This window comes from Melopsittacus undulatus, chromosome 4, assembly GCF_012275295.1.
Source record: "Melopsittacus undulatus isolate bMelUnd1 chromosome 4, bMelUnd1.mat.Z, whole genome shotgun sequence".
NCBI classification, from domain to species: Eukaryota; Metazoa; Chordata; class Aves; order Psittaciformes; family Psittaculidae; genus Melopsittacus; species Melopsittacus undulatus.
The window spans coordinates 67,012,208-67,028,058 of NC_047530.1; the positions used below are offsets into that span (position 1 = coordinate 67,012,208).

Below are 15,851 nucleotides of genomic sequence, written 5' to 3' on the forward strand. Positions count from 1 at the left end.
AGGACAAAGCAGAAGGATAACTGCAACAAAATCCTTGCTTCAGCTAACTCTACTAATGAATATGTGATTATTTTTTTTAATAAGGTGTAAACTTTCCATTTGTAACACTGTAACTATACTGTAAATTCCATCAGTCACATCTGTGAAGCTGTCTCTAAATCAAAGCTGTTAGCTAAAACTTGTAACCATAGTATTTAGAGAGTTAATGTATATTTCTGTTCTCATCTTTAATCAGTTTTTGCATTCCTGTGATAATAAAAATGAGAACTGATATACTTCATTCAGATCACACTATTAACCTGGAAAGTGTATGTGCTGCTCGAATAGGAAATGTATCAGCTGGATAGGACTGTTTTACAGTGTAATTCTTAAAAGTGGTTCTTACTTGTGCCACAGAAATAACACCACACACCAGGGCAAATGAACTAGATCAGCATGCACCTTGTTACTATAACAGTTCCTTGAATCATAGAATAGTCAGGGTCGGAAAGGACCTTGGGATCATCTAGTTCCAATCCCCCTGCCATGGGCAGGGACATCTCACACTAAACCATATCACCCAAGGCTCTGTCCAACCTGGCCTTGAACAGCACCAGGGATGGAGAATTCACAACCTCCCTGGGCAACCCATTACAATCCTGAAGTTCTCTTCCTGTGTCCTGAAGAAATCTTAACTGTCCTCCTGATTCTATTTGGTGTTTATATCAGGCAAGAAGGTTTAAGTCTTTATGAATGAAAATGTTGGTGCAGGAGACAGCAGTAAGGTCAGGGGCATTGCTTTGAAAGAAAACCTGCTGTGTTCCTGCACGCTCCTGATCTGCTCCTGACTGCCACTTTGCTTTTTCCAAGGAACTAACATCCTGGCACCTGTCAGTATCACTTTACAGCTTTTAGTTTGGAAGACTAATTTTGACTTTTTAACCCTCATTTATTCCTGTAGCTAAGCACAGACTGTAGTGGTTTCGTGCTGCTAATCGCCAAAGACTGGCGGTCCTCTCAAATCTTGGGTAGGTATTTGGTCATACAGTTATTGTCTACGTTAGGCTTTTTCGTATTGAAGACCAGTAGTTACTGAGACATAAGACTGAAGCTCTAGTTAGCAGTTTTCAAAGCTATTGGAGACTTCGTTTAAAGAAGGTGCCTCTGGCTGTTAAGTGGAAGAAACTGCGTTGGTGCTGACTGGGCAGAGGCGAGCAGAGCTGAGCTCTGCAGAGATCTCTGTCGTCCGATCCCAGTACACCTGTACCGTTGTCTCCCCCGTTCTCCAGCAGCATTCCTCCTTCAGCCGCTCACGCTGCCACAACCTGCCCGCAGCTTTTCCGCTCCCTTAATAAAACTCCTCCCAGGAGCTTACACGCATATCGGGAGTTCAGCATAACGCGAGTCCCGCCGGAAAGCCCCTGGGCGCTGCCCATGCTGCCGGATCCTGAACGTCATGGCGGTCACCTCACGGCGAACACGCCGCAAGCTCGCAGGGCACGATGGATCTTGGAGTCTGGGGGGGGGGGGGGGGGGGGGAGCCCCGAGGCATGCTGGGTGTTGTAGTTTGGCGTCAGGGGCGGCAAGCTATTGGCTGCCGGGCGGCGGTTGATCGGCGTGGCCCTGCCCCGGGTTACCAGGGCAGTGGGTGGGTTCTCTTTCTGTCACACGGCGGTCGGGGACGGCAGCGTGGCGCGGAGCGGCTGCCGGAGAGCGGAGATGCCTGAAGCTGCCCGGTTTAGCGCCAGCAGCGGGACCGAGTCGGATCCCGAGTGCCCCATGGAGAGCGAGTCTGCCATAGAGAGCAGCCGGCGGCGGCGCAAGGTACCGGGGAGGGTTCCGAGGCCTTCCGCTCCCGGGTACGGCCTGGCCACACCGCCTCGCCTCCGTGCTGGGGCTCGTGTCCCGCGAGTCTGGCCTCGGTAGCTTTCCAGTAGTGGCGTGGGCCGGGGCGGGTCTGCGCGGTGCGGCCGCGGTGCGCGTCGAGCCGGCCGGCGGGGCTGCCATGTGCGCGGCGGGGCCTCCTGAGACGGTTGCACGGCCTGTGGTGCTGGGCCGTGGCCTTCGCCTCGTGTCGGCACCGCCCCGCCGGGGGTGCTGGGTGTGCTGGAACAGGCGTGTGGCCAGTCTCGTCGCGCAGTGGTCCCTGGAACGCTTTCGGGAGCACTCTTCAGCGGGGGAAGAGGCCAGCGTGTCTCGTGGTCAGTAAAATGCCTCCTGGTGGCACCTGTGCCGCGGCAGGAAGGGATCTGTTGCTTTGTGCGAGCCCCGCCCCATCCATAACTCGAGCATCGACTTTTTAGTTTTAACTCTGTTGCAACGTCTTCTCTGTTTCGTGTCTCTTGGATCATACGCATGTGTTTTCATTTACCGCCGTGTTACTCTGTGCCTTGCCAGAAGGAGAAAAAAGAGAAGAAATCTAAGCGCCATGAGAAATCCCGGAGAAGAAAGACTCAGTCGGAGGAAAGTGAGCAGTCGGAGGATGACATTGATCCCCCTAAACTCAAGAAATCAAGGAGTGGAGTTAAGCAAAACGGTCATACAAGAGAAGAAAGCCCGGAGAATGCCAAATTATCTTCCTTAAACAGTAAATCCAGCCACAAAAAACGGCACAGTAATTCAAGTGAAACGTCAAGTGGTGATGGTGACAGTGAGCCAGAGCAGGTAAAACTACTGATTGATTTATTTTTTATACCTGTATGTTCTGCAGCCTTTTGCAGTTGTCTGCTGTTACAATTGATGTTTCTCAAAGCATCTGTAGCCTCCATGGTTAGCATTCTTTTCTCATGCTTAGCATTTTAATAGCTGTGCTGTTAAAACTTATATGGAAGTGATCCGTTACCAGGTAATAGTGGGTTTGTTTGCTTTACCTTGTAATGTTATTCTTTTGGGGGTCAACTGCTGTGTCTGTAAATAGTTTTCATATATTAATTGGGAAGTGGGAAATAGGCTGGATATCAAGCCTGATTCTTGCATATTCTGTTAGGCCACTGGTAATTATTTAAAATAGAATCTTAAAATTTAATTAAGAGTTTTCAGAGTTTTAATTTGGGTGTTTTGCATTTACAGGGATATGCCATTAGGTACGAAACAGTTTTAAATTACAGATCACTTTTGTCTAACTTTGAAATATGATAGTATTTTCCAGCTTTTCAGCTGCAGCTGTGACACTGTCACTGAAAATCTGTCTCTTGGTATGATGCCAGTGTCTGTGCCATTACCTTGGATTTTCCAATGGTCATATGATACAGGGAATGGTATCTGATTTATTTTTTTATCTACAGGAGATGACTGAAGAACAGAAAGAGGGTGCTTTCTCCAATTTTTCTATTTCCAAAGGGACTGTGCAGCTTCTTCAAGGTAAATTTCTTGGCATAACATCAACACAGAAAGTAAATTATCTTTGTCACGTGTTTTTATGCTCAACTTAATGAGCTTTGAGAGGTGCTCTGTTTGCGTGTATGCTAACAGAAACTCCACAGAAGGCATATTGATTGCCTACTCTAAATATGTTTTGAACAGACTTTTCTGTATGCGATATTGCCCCATTCAGCCTTTACAGTAGAATTTTGAATGACATAAGATCGAAATAAAAAGTATTCTGTGCAAAATTTTTTCAATTAAAAGTTACTTCAATGTGAGTAAAGGAAAAAGTTATATTTAGAATCTTTGACAGTAGTTTGTGCATGACTTAGTATGAATTAAGAGATGAACAGAAGTGCTTTTCACATGTTTTTATTTAAAAAGAAGAGATTTTTGTAGATAGGTGGGGAGTATTAACATAAATAAAGCCACAGTACTTAAAGGCTTTCATTAAAGGTTAGTAACTTCATCTGTCCCAGCTAGCACTATGCCTAGTGGTATGAAGTGGGAGAATAAAATGGACAGTCCAGGAACAGTCTTTACAGATGATCTCTGTGATTCAGTAAGTCAGTGGAGGTTATTATATAGTCTTGATTTACTTTAGAGTTGATGGAAGTTCTGCTTTTGATAACTTTCTCTGAAAAGCATGACAGAACACTTGTAAAATTATTGTATTAAGGAAGTCTGTTGAAATTGTCACAGCTCGAGGAGTGACCTACCTGTTTCCTGTGCAAGTGAAGACCTTCAACCCAGTATATTCTGGCAAAGATGTAATTGCTCAAGCACGAACTGGAACAGGGAAAACTTTCTCTTTTGCTATTCCCTTAATTGAAAAGCTTCAGGGAGACTCACAGGAAAGAAGAAGAGGCCGTTCACCAAAGGTAACTTCTTAGTTAGAATGCTAATTTTGGTTTGCCTTATGTCCAAGTGATTCAGATTTTTAACCCACTGGAAAAGTTCTTAAAGTTTGTGAAGGTATAGGGCAATCTACATTAAAGATTATTTGAAAGTTGCGTTCATTGGGGTTTGCCTGCATCATGTGTTGCCTCTTATCATCTGGTCAAGAGTAAAGAGTACAGTATCTCTATCCACTTGTCAATTCCTTTTTCTGCTTACAAGGAGACTGAACCTACAAGTTTTCACCATGTCCCTATTGAATTCTGTTCAATTACCTTACCTGTTCTGGTCCAGTGGTTACTGGATGCTTGTTTTTCTCCCAAATTAGTAATGGATTAGTGACTTTTTCTGGTTGATAAAAGCTGTCTTCTTTGTTTAAACATGTAGATAGTGAGAGGACTTAGGTTTCATTAGGACCAGCACCAGATATGGAAGCTTCTGCTCCAGAGAACACAGATTATTATGAGCTGTCTGCTTTCTGTTAGGGAATATCAAGTGTGGGGTTTTTTTTTTTTACCAAATTCTTATGATGCCTTCCAAAACCAGATAGACTAAAGCTTATCATATCTTCAATAATAGAAATGTTTGTAGGTTTATTTCGTCTTGTCACACATCTCATAGCCTAACTGAAACTCATTCTAAAACTAGTCCTAGTTCTGTTTGTGTCTGCCCATTATGTTGGCTGTCTGACAGAATGCTGACTCTAGATTTTAGCATGATCTTGCAGAGAAGGGAAAGCTTTCTTTGAGGGAGTCGCAAGTCCTTACAATTTTCAGGCCTCACTAGACCACAGAAAGCTTCTACTTTCTTTTTTTTTTTGTCACAGGTGTTAATGTTGAAAGAAGTAACAGGGTAAGGATTTTAAGACTCTTTATTTGTCAAGCCACTGCAGCTGAGTTTTAGAGCAGTACTGTAATCACACGTTAAACTAAATTAGTTAAAACATCTGTGGTGAGGCCTATATACTGGAAGAGAGGATGATTCCTTGGTTATTTCTATAGGAATATCATCACAGGCTCCAGAACCATGCTGAACACCAGCTTGGCAGACTAAACATAAGTTTCCCTGAATCATATTGAAGCTGAGACAGTTTATGCCTCTTTACACCTTCTTGCAGGACTGTGAAGCATTACTGAACATGTGTAAAAAAACTTATTACCCAGATCCTTTAGTCTTATACTTGAACAGCATATGATTATGTAGAAGCAAACCTGTAGCTGATCTGTTTAAGAGCTAAAGTTGAATAAGATTTAAGTTCCTGTCTGATTTAAAAAGAAGTCTGACTGTCCTAAGGAGTATGTGAAGGAGATTAATGATGTTACAAGAGACTTATGCAGTGTGTTACTCTAATCTTTGCTTAGATAACTATTTAAATCCAGTATTTTTTTTTCTTCAGTTATGTCAATGCTAAGACCTAAACTGATGATTAGTAGTCTCTTGGTTTCTTGCAAAGCCATGGTAAGAGAACATCTGTTTGCATTCTGTCTAGGTACTAGTTCTTTGCCCAACAAGAGAGTTGGCAAACCAGGTTGCCAAAGATTTCAAGGACATCACAAAAAAGCTAACAGTAGCTTGTTTTTATGGAGGAACTCCATACAATGGACAAAGTAAGTGACACCTGTAATAATTGAAATGTTGATTTACTGAAATATTTGAGAAATGCAGTTGAGTCCTTTCAAACATGCACTTTTTAACTTAAGAACTGGCATTCATGGGGAAATTCAGTAGCTCAGACTATTTCTTCTTACGGTGAGAAATAATAATAGCTCTCAATTACATTCTTGTGTTCTTTGTCTATTCATGTACTTCAAATTTAACTGGAAAAGATTATACACAATAATTGGGTTTAGGCTCTTTTTAAGCACTTTTTTTCTTTAAAAAATACTTAGTCTTAGAGCTGTAATACAGGATATCTGGAGGATTTATAAAGTGGAGAATAAATTCTTTATTGTGACAACATAATTTAGTGTCTTGATGGTTATGGTTGTAAACAAGGCAGATGAGAACAGGAATGAGAATCAAGAACTTTCATTGTAATGTATCTTGAGACAGGGTTGTTTTTCCTTGCAGAACTTCAAGCAATGAGGTGATTTTGGTAATGTGGATAGTGAAATACATAGAGTGAGGTGGTTTAGTTTTGTTTTTGTTTTTTATGTTTTTAAAGTTTCCAGTTAAGGTAGATAGTTTGTAAAGAGCTATTTCCAAAGTATGTTAAAAGAAGCTCTTTGTGTGCCATTTTATTTAAATCACAAGGGAGAGGAAAGGGACATGGGATATCTTTCCTTCAGAAAGCAGTACGACTTCTACCTTACCAGTTTGTTCTTGTTTTTTCTCTCACCCAAATTTTCTCCTGCTGTTCATCATTTGTTCTTGCTTGCATTTTTAAGGAGAGTACTTATGAGTGGTTCAAGAAGCTGTTCTGTTATTACTTAGATACCATGTGTTTCTGATGTATGTAGAGAGAGCTCCCTGTTTTCACTGCTAACTCCTCTTCTGCTGTTTCCTGGGATCAGTTGATCTCATGAGAAGTGGCATTGACATTTTGGTTGGGACACCTGGGCGAATCAAAGACCATCTTCAGAGTGGCAAGCTGGACCTTACCAAGGTGAAACATGTTGTACTTGATGAAGTTGACCAGATGCTGGACATGGGATTTGCTGAGCAAGTGGAAGACATTTTACGTGTTGCATACAAGAAAGGTAATCTCAATAGTTAAACAAATAGTAGGAAATGTTAGTAATAATTTAGTCTGCTAAAATCCTGTTATATTTTTCTGAAGGTGTCCTTGTTAAGAAATGACTGAATACTGTATATCATAGAAAATGTACTGTGAACGCAGTATTGCTGCGTGTTCACATGTTGTGAAAGTGGTAATTATTTATAAGACCTTTGCAAAGGTTATATACGTATCCCTAGGTAGTGGATTTTAAATTTCATTGACACCTATAAAGTTGTACTTGGACTTCTTCCATTTAAAAGGAATTAGAAGCTTTTTACCCTTTTCACTGCTTAAAAATAGACTGGGGTTTTGGTCATAGTAACTTTTTTCGTCATCTTGGAAATACTCAGACTTTCTAGAGTATTTTTTTTTTCCAGATGTTGGTAATGCATACATTTAAAAAGAAGAATTTCTTTCTTTATTTTATATACACTGATATTTAACCTCATATTTTTAATAACCCATGAAAAAACTTGTATACTTCTGTAATATGAAACATAGGAAGTTTGTGAAACATTGTTCTGTGTTTTAAGATTCTGAAGACAATCCCCAGACACTGCTGTTCTCTGCAACTTGCCCACATTGGGTGTATGATGTGGCTAAGAAATACATGAAGTCTAGATATGAACAGATTGACCTTATTGGGAAAAGAACTCAAAAGGCTGCTACAACCGTAGAAGTGAGTAATCTATCTAACGTGAAATGTTTTCAGGACTTCTCCCTTTTTCTTTGTGCTACAAATGGTAATCCCATCCTAAGGTACATTGTTGGAATGATGTTGAAAGCTGTTTTGAGAATTATTTTTAAGCATATGGCATTTTATAGCTAGTCCAGATGTTTCTTGATTTAGGATCTGTCTCTCTGTCTCACAGCATCTGATAATCATATATACATCTCAGAGAGAGGATTCAATTACCAGTATTGTTGGTTTTCAGAGAAAAGTTAATTTATCCAAGTTGGAAGCCAAAGGCACCCATTAACATCAGCCTGGCTCTTTTAAATTGCCAGGGACTTCACAGTCAACTCCTGCTATTCTGTATATAGGAGATATTTTTCAAACTCCTGTGGTATTTCACCTCACTAGGCCTTTGTTGTGCAGTAAATACTCTAACAAGGAATACAATACATAAATGCTATAAGCCTGAATTAGTTATCTTTACTTGATAAGATACTTGTTTCTGTTTAAGTCTTGCTTAGTGATTACTTTGACAGATAAACAGGACATGTAATTGTGTCAGTGGGATTGAAAGAATGTTCATCTTGTGCTTGGAAAAAAAGCCTTTAATGCACTGCATTTATTTGTTTTGCTTCATCTGACATAAAGCTTTAGTTGATAGAACTGTGACAAAATCTTGCACCTTGACTGTTCTCCAGGGAAATGGAATATTATTTCCTGTTTTCTTTTCTTTGCTTTAAAAAAGTGATTTGCAGACATTTTTTTATCTCTTACTGTAATTATTTTGCTTAATATTAGACTAATTCTGGTGGACATAAGAATCTTACGGACTTTGCATGTTCCAGTAACATGAGTTTTTGCCCATTGGGAAACTGTGTAACTCTTCGGTATTTCTGAATTTTACAGTTTCAAATGTATTTTAAATAAATCTTGTGTTTTTTATGTAAACTAAACACTGGAATTCTTTTCTGTAGCATTTGGCAATAGAGTGTCACTGGTCTCAGAGAGCCGCTGTTATTGGAGATGTCATTCAGGTCTACAGTGGCAGCTACGGGAGGACCATTGTCTTTTGTGAGACCAAAAAAGAGGCAAATGAACTGGCTCTGAATGCTTCGATCAAACAGGTACTTTATCATTTGTATTAAGTAACAAAACCTGTCAGAGATGCATCAACCCTATGTTGATACCAGACCTATGCTGAGTAAGCTTTAAAGAGAGATTTCTAGAGTGGGTAAGGCAGGCTTTTGCAGGTGGTCAGGTAGTTTCAAACTGCCAAAAAGAACCTTTTAAAAACCCCCAACAAACTGGTTGAAAGTTTTACAGCATTATAGTCTTCAGGACTAGGCTGTGCTAAAAGATACTGGGATTTTTTTCTTAAAGGAAGAGTTTTCACTGACATTAAGTGAAGCAGTTGTGAATTTTACGTAGAGAGGACTGTTTGTTAGACATAGAAAACTACTAGGATAACAGGTGATGTACTGGAATAGTGGTTACTGAGCTGTGACACTGACATTAACTAATGTTGTTTGGGGGGGCAGATTAGGGTTTAGAGCCATAATATAACAGAGGTTGTATTAAGATGTTTATTAGGTGTTACGAAGGTTTAAAGATACATACACAGCAAGAATTCAAGCTGCCATCTCTTGTAACCAACCTCTGGTGTATTCCTGAGATTCGTGATATGGCACTGGTGGAAAATAACTCACTGGTGAGGTGGTGCAATGTTTATGATGTGGAGCAACACTCAAGCATTGCATGCTTGGTTTTGATGGTGTTAACCACAGCAACTATTTTTTTCCAGATGTACTTTCGTTGGGGACATGAGTTATGTCTAACAAACAGTATAGCATTATGTTCCCAGAGAAAGATGGAGCTTTTTCATCTGCTGCAACTGTGTACAGGAATGTTTCTCCCATACTCCTGGATGACCTCAGTAGCAGCTAAATCTGAGTGTGGAGTCTTATTCTGTTACTGATGGTGTTAGGTTATCAAGTCTTGCACAGGCAATGCAGAACTCGTTCTTGGCACATAAGAAAAGGAAATTATTTTGATGTTTTTCTTTTAGCATATTAATACTCAGTAATAAATATGGCTATTCCATTTAGCAGCTGACAATCCAAAACTGAAAAATATTTTTTGAATTCTATGCTGACCCTAGCATGAGTTAGTATTTTTTCAAATAATTCTCTATTTACATGTGGAAAACATGGTGGTCACCTGCAGGCAAACTGTGAAATGTCAAGTGGAGGAGAAACCAATTTTTGGATGTTTGGTCTACATACTCATTACTGCTGTGATATAGGACTTTCAAAGTGTTTGGATTAAAATGAAATTGTCTTGGAAGCTGTAGCAGTTGTGAGTTTAGGGTTTTTGGAGGGGTTATTTTTTTCATGACCACTTGTATTTTAACCCTTTAATTGGTAGTAGGGGAAATTAATATATTAAGGGACATTAAAAATCGACAGTTTTGGAAAAGATGCCTAAATAATACTAAGAAGGCCTGAGAAAATTGTTGATGGCTATTTTGAAATAGCTAAGCTTTGCAGAGATTGTGTGGATGGCAAGTTAGGGCATAGTTGTTTTCATATGTCACAGTAATTAGAGGTGGAGATACGACAGATGTTGTGATTCTTTTTTCTTACATTTGTTAAAGGTCTTTGAAGTAGACGAATAAGAAGTACTGAGTAAATATTGTAAGACACCTAAAATATAAACTCTATTAATTCCGTTCTTCTATATCTTGTCATACAATATCTATCAAATATCAGGTATTGTACCCAAAACTGACCATAAAATGGAGCACTGTCTTGAATTTTAGTACAGTCCTATAATACTATTTTTTCAGGATTGCCAGTCATTGCATGGTGACATCCCTCAGAAGCAAAGAGAGATCACGCTGAAAGGTTTTAGAAATGGTACATTTAAAGTTCTGGTTGCAACCAATGTAGCTGCCCGTGGCTTAGATATCCCTGAAGTTGACCTGGTTGTACAAAGTTCACCACCAAAGGTAGGATATGGTTACGCTGCATGCTTTTGTAATCATTTGTAGTCTTCTTTTCAAGTAGTATATGCACTCAGGTGATGGCATTCACCACACAGAGTTTATTGTTGCATTTAAGGGTAAGGATAAGAAATGCCTTGGTATACAGAAGCTTCTTAGGGGATTTTTTTCAGAGTGCATCAGTGCCTAGTATGTTTAAAAAATGGTCTCCTTGAAGTACCTTTTCTGAGTCTTTTCAAAGCTTCTCCCTTCATTGCCATGTGTGGTGATTGCAAGTCTGGAAGCAGTGGGAAGTAAATAAAGACAGTTTGTCTTGCAAGAACAATTCACTAAGTAGGGACATAGATGAGGAGGGGGGACCCCAACAGTGAGAACATTGGCTGAAGTTAGGGTTTAAAAGAAACAAGGTAGTTTTTTAGTGAATTCATTGTTAATATCTCAATAACCACAATCAAGTTGATGTGCAGGAAGCTGAGTGGGTTTGTTATGGAAGTATACACACTCAAAATGGTTTGGTGTAGGGTTGTGGGGTTTTTTCCTTCATATTCTCTGTGGTGATGCCAAAACAAGACTTAGTTTATTCATGTTTGACTCATGCTCATGGTTTTGGCTTTCAAATTGTGATTTTTAGAGGGCTATAGAAAAGCTCATTAATTTGACTTTAGTGAAACAATGTTTCTTTATTTTATTCTCTGATGCAGTTACTTGTATTGTTAAGGCTGATCTGTAATAGCTTCTACTAAGTTATGTGAATACAATTAATTGATAACTACAAAAAATTAGATAAGTCATAAGGCTATTCATTTTGAAGGATGTGGAGTCCTATATCCATCGCTCTGGACGCACAGGTCGAGCAGGACGGACTGGGATCTGTATCTGTTTTTATCAGCGAAAGGAAGAACATCAGTTAAGATATGTGGAACAGAAAGCGGTAAAGTATAGTTCTCTTCTGAGCACTCAGATGTAATGTAGCATGTAAACAGCATGTAAAATCTTCACATTTTGTTCAGTAGTTCATTTACAGAATACATCTTATAAAACAGCTGTTTGAGGTTCAGTTACCTGGCAGAGTTGGTAACGTGGTCAGCTGTGGAGCAGGGAATGTGCTGCAGATTTTTATGCCCACTTTGTCAGCAAATGCGGGCAAGAATGTACCTGTGACAATGAGAGAAAGCCAGCAGGATTTCAGTGTTCGTCCTGGCTTACTGTTTGATCAGTGATTTGCATATATGTAGCTTTACTGAGAACTGTTACTACAGTTTTTGCTCTTTGTGTGCTTTTCCATATAGCACTTTCTCTTTAGGTATTCAGTTGGGATGAGATATTTTCGTCTCGGCATATAAAAAATTGAGACATACATTTAGAAAGGCTGTGTAACTTGTGCTTAATACATATAAACCAGACTAAAATTAGTAATTTTGAATTTGTAGACTTCTCCCCCTCCCTTCTACCCCACCCCCCTCCCAGCCACAATCTGCCCAAATGGTCTCTATTTATTTCAGTTTAAGGTCATTGTATCATTTAAACTTACCTGGTGCAAACAAAAGATGTTTTAGTGTTACCCATTTCCCTGTAAACCTTCTAATTTTCACTAGCAAAAGGTGGGAGTTAAATGTTGAAAAGAACAGAAGTGATAGATTTAAATGCTTGTTTCATTGGAGTCCAGTACTGTTTCTTTAGAACTGAATTATTTATGGTCTGCAAGTTTCATCTGTATTTGCTTTTTAAATTTCAGGGCATTACATTCAAGCGTGTTGGTGTTCCTACTGCAACTGATATAATAAAGGCTTCCAGCAAAGATGCCATCAGGTGTGTTCTGTCACTCAAGCCCTGTCATGTCTTACTACCTTCTTAGTTCAGAAGGGCTTTTTGTGTTGCTCTTTACTGTCTCTCTGAACTCTTTGGACTGATCACTCTTAAAATCTCGGACTGCTGTTTTTTCTTGTGTTCCAGAGCCTAGTAAATAATAGTATATGTGTGTGTATATATTTTTTCTTTATTTTTTCTTTCTTAGGTGTCTGGATTCTGTTCCTCAAACTGCTATTGAGTATTTCAAAGAATCTGCTCGGTTTCTAATAGAAGAAAAGGGACCAGTTAATGCTCTAGCTGCAGCTCTAGCTCATATTTCAGGTGCTACTTCCATTGAACAGCGCTCCCTGCTGAACTCAGATGCGGTAAGGGTGTATGGCTTAACATTTGTCTGAAATCTGGAAAAAAAAACCTCCCACAAAGAAAAAATATGCCTCTATGTTTAAATAATTATGTCTCATCATTATTTTATTTATGAGAACTGTACTTAAGCCACTAGTAACTACTAGTATAGTTTAAAGCAAGAATATAGTGGCTATAAATATACTTACTCTCCTGTAACGGTTATCTACTTGAAAAGTTAGTTAATGTATTGTAAATTAGCAGGTTTCTTGTGACTGATAGATGTGCTGAAGCATGTTCCTCTGACTTAATGAAGCATGCCCCATTTTTTACTCTTTAGGGATTTGTTACCATGATACTAAGCTGTTCAGAAGAAATAAACAATATGAGCTATGCTTGGCGAAAACTGCGAGAACTATTAGGTGACGATGTTGATAGGAAGGTGAACAGAATGTGTTTCCTCAAGGGAAAAATGGTAAGGTTTTTTGTATCTCTGCTACTGAGCTCTTCTGGTTGTAGCCTTTTCTCAAGAATTTCCCCTGTATCATGCTTTGTTGGTAAGGACATGACTGATATAAGGGTGGGCCTCAGTCTGTTTTATTAGGCTTTGGTATGTAAGGGGTTTAAGGCTCAGCTCCACTGACATGCTAAAGAGGTAGTAGAATGCAATATATGATAGCCCAACAGGTAAAAGGTATGAACTGTGCCAACTGCTTTAGTGACAGAACACAGAACAAGGTTTCTTAGGTCAGTTTTGATAGTGCATGTGGCTTGTAATCCTGTTACTGAAACTGAAAGATCAAAAAGTTACATTTTGAGTTGCGTATTTAACAATGTTGCAACAATTGTGGCAAAACTCACTGAGAGATGGTTATTTTAAGCAAAAGTGCTTCACTCTTGTCTCAGAATTTTTATGCATTTTCAGAAACATGAAAATGTGTGATCATACAGCATTATTCATGGTGACACAGAGAACAAGGAAGTTATATTTCCTGCTTTTGAGAGTTGCTAGGCATTACTGCTGATTTTCTCCATCCATTTACTCTGTTTACTCACAGCATTGTTCTGTATTTGATATATGGGACACTAAGAATGGCTTTTCTTACTTCAAATTTGTAATGCTTTCTATCCATACTGCTTATTCAGACAACAAATAGCATTTTAAAGTGTGAATTATGTATTGTATTTTATCATTCAAGTAGTATTAACTTCAAATTTTTAGTCTGAATCTAAATATTCAATTTACTAGGTGTATGGTTTCCTACTGTAGATGAAAACTTCTGGTTTGAAAGAATTTACAAAATGGGCAATGGAGAAGCCAGGAGACCACAATTTAGGGTGGAAAGGGCTCTAAACTTTTAAAAAAGAAGAAAATATGAATTTGAAGTATTAGCTATGCAGAGGAAAGAAAAAAGTGTATATTTGAGGAAAAGTTTAAGGAAGTAGAAGTGTCCTTAGAAATACTGATGCAGTATTTCTGAGTGTCCAAAGATTTTTAAATATATGAAGTTTCTATTTAAAAGCACTTTAAAATGTAAAACTGTTCTAGTACACAGAGTTGTAGGTTCTGGGTTGTGGGGTTTTTTATTTGTTGTTTGTATTTTTTTACTTTTCGTTTCATTTGGTTTGTTTTCAGTCAATTGAAAGGCTATACTTGTATCCATTAAAATTACCCTTTCTTTTTAGGGTGTGTGCTTTGATATTCCTGCAGCAGACCAAAAGGAAATAGAGGTACATTCACTGAAATTTCTGTTTACAGCAGACTGTAGATAAAACTGGCTGACGAGAAAACATTAAGCAATCTGTATGTTGCCTTTTTTTAGCAGCAAAAGGGATAGCTTTGAAGGAATTGAAGAATGGAATAAACATATAGAGTTCCTCTCGTAAAGAATTCTGTTGTCCCAAAAAAGCTGTTGCTTGAAACTTTTGCACTGGGAAGTGTGGTGGTGTGAACAAATCCACCCCGTGTTACTGCTGGTGGATTAATCTTTGTAGGCAGTAATTTTTGTTACACTATAAAATCCTCTTTTTTTTCTATTCCCTGTCTCCCCTTCTTTTCACCTAGAGTTCTCTCCACACAAAAGTGAATTCCAGGTTTTTGCTTGGCAGAATTAGTATTCCCATGCCAAAATCCCTTCTTACAGACTTTCCTTCATGTATTTCTACCTTAGTGTATGTCTACACCTATATGCCCTAGCATTCATTGACTCCAAAAGCAATGTTTGGTTCTGGATTAGAGAGGAATTCAGGGTAGGATGTGGGCTTGTGTTCAGTTATAGTGGTATTCTTAATAAATGAAAGGGAGTTTACTGATGAGGTTGCTCTGTAAAGCTCTGAGGGTGATTTCAGTTCTGTTCTTTAGTATCTCAGGCATATTCAGACAGCTGTAGCTCTGAAGCTTAAAATTTTGAAACCAGCATTGACCACTTTAGTTATAAACTGAAATCCCCTATATTAGCTCACATTTTTACCTTTTCAGTAGAGCAAATTTAATAATAATGAAGTACCCTGTATTTGTATTCCTAGATTTTAACTTGCTATGTCTGACTTTATTTCAATAGGCAAAATGGGAAGATTCAAAACAATGGCGTTTGTGCGTGGCAACTGAATTACCTGAGCTAGTAGAATCACAGCGAGGAGGAGGAGGAGGAGGAAGTGGAGGAAATGGCCGAAGCTTCTCAGGCTCCAGAAGCGGGCGGCGGGGTGGCTCTGGTAGAAACAGATTCAGAAGCAGAGGCCAGAAGCGAAGTTTTGACAGAGCATTTGATCGTTAATGTCAACAATCTAGAACTGATACAAATGGGACTGCAGTATTTTATATTAAATTAAAATAGGCTGTTCCTGTGTGTTTGTACCACTTGGAAAAATCTGTCATTCAGGTTTTTTTCTCACTACAACTTCGGTCATAACCAAGATGCTGTTCAATTAAAAAAAAAAAAAAGACCACCTTAAAAAGCCCACAAGGAAAACAAAACTTTCCAGTTTCCTTTCTTTCTTGTATCTCCATTTTAACTGTAAGACCTGAATCTTTATTCTAGAATATGGCTGTTGCATTCAAAACTGTA

General features: G+C 38.9%; 1 protein-coding gene across 1 annotated transcript; it reads left to right on the forward strand.

Moving 5' to 3' along the window:
• The first annotated feature begins 1,614 nt into the window (after positions 1-1,614).
• LOC101878423 (nucleolar RNA helicase 2) lies at positions 1,615-15,746 on the forward strand. Its single transcript, XM_005153685.3, has 15 exons — positions 1,615-1,803; positions 2,377-2,643; positions 3,264-3,339; positions 4,045-4,223; positions 5,729-5,846; positions 6,753-6,938; positions 7,492-7,637; positions 8,609-8,758; positions 10,480-10,641; positions 11,447-11,566; positions 12,371-12,444; positions 12,650-12,809; positions 13,127-13,261; positions 14,473-14,517; positions 15,348-15,746. The coding sequence occupies exons 1-15, from the start codon at positions 1,699-1,701 to the stop codon at positions 15,558-15,560; spliced, it is 2,136 nt and encodes a 711-aa protein (XP_005153742.2). The 5' UTR covers positions 1,615-1,698; the 3' UTR covers positions 15,561-15,746.
• The last annotated feature ends 105 nt before the right edge of the window (positions 15,747-15,851 follow it).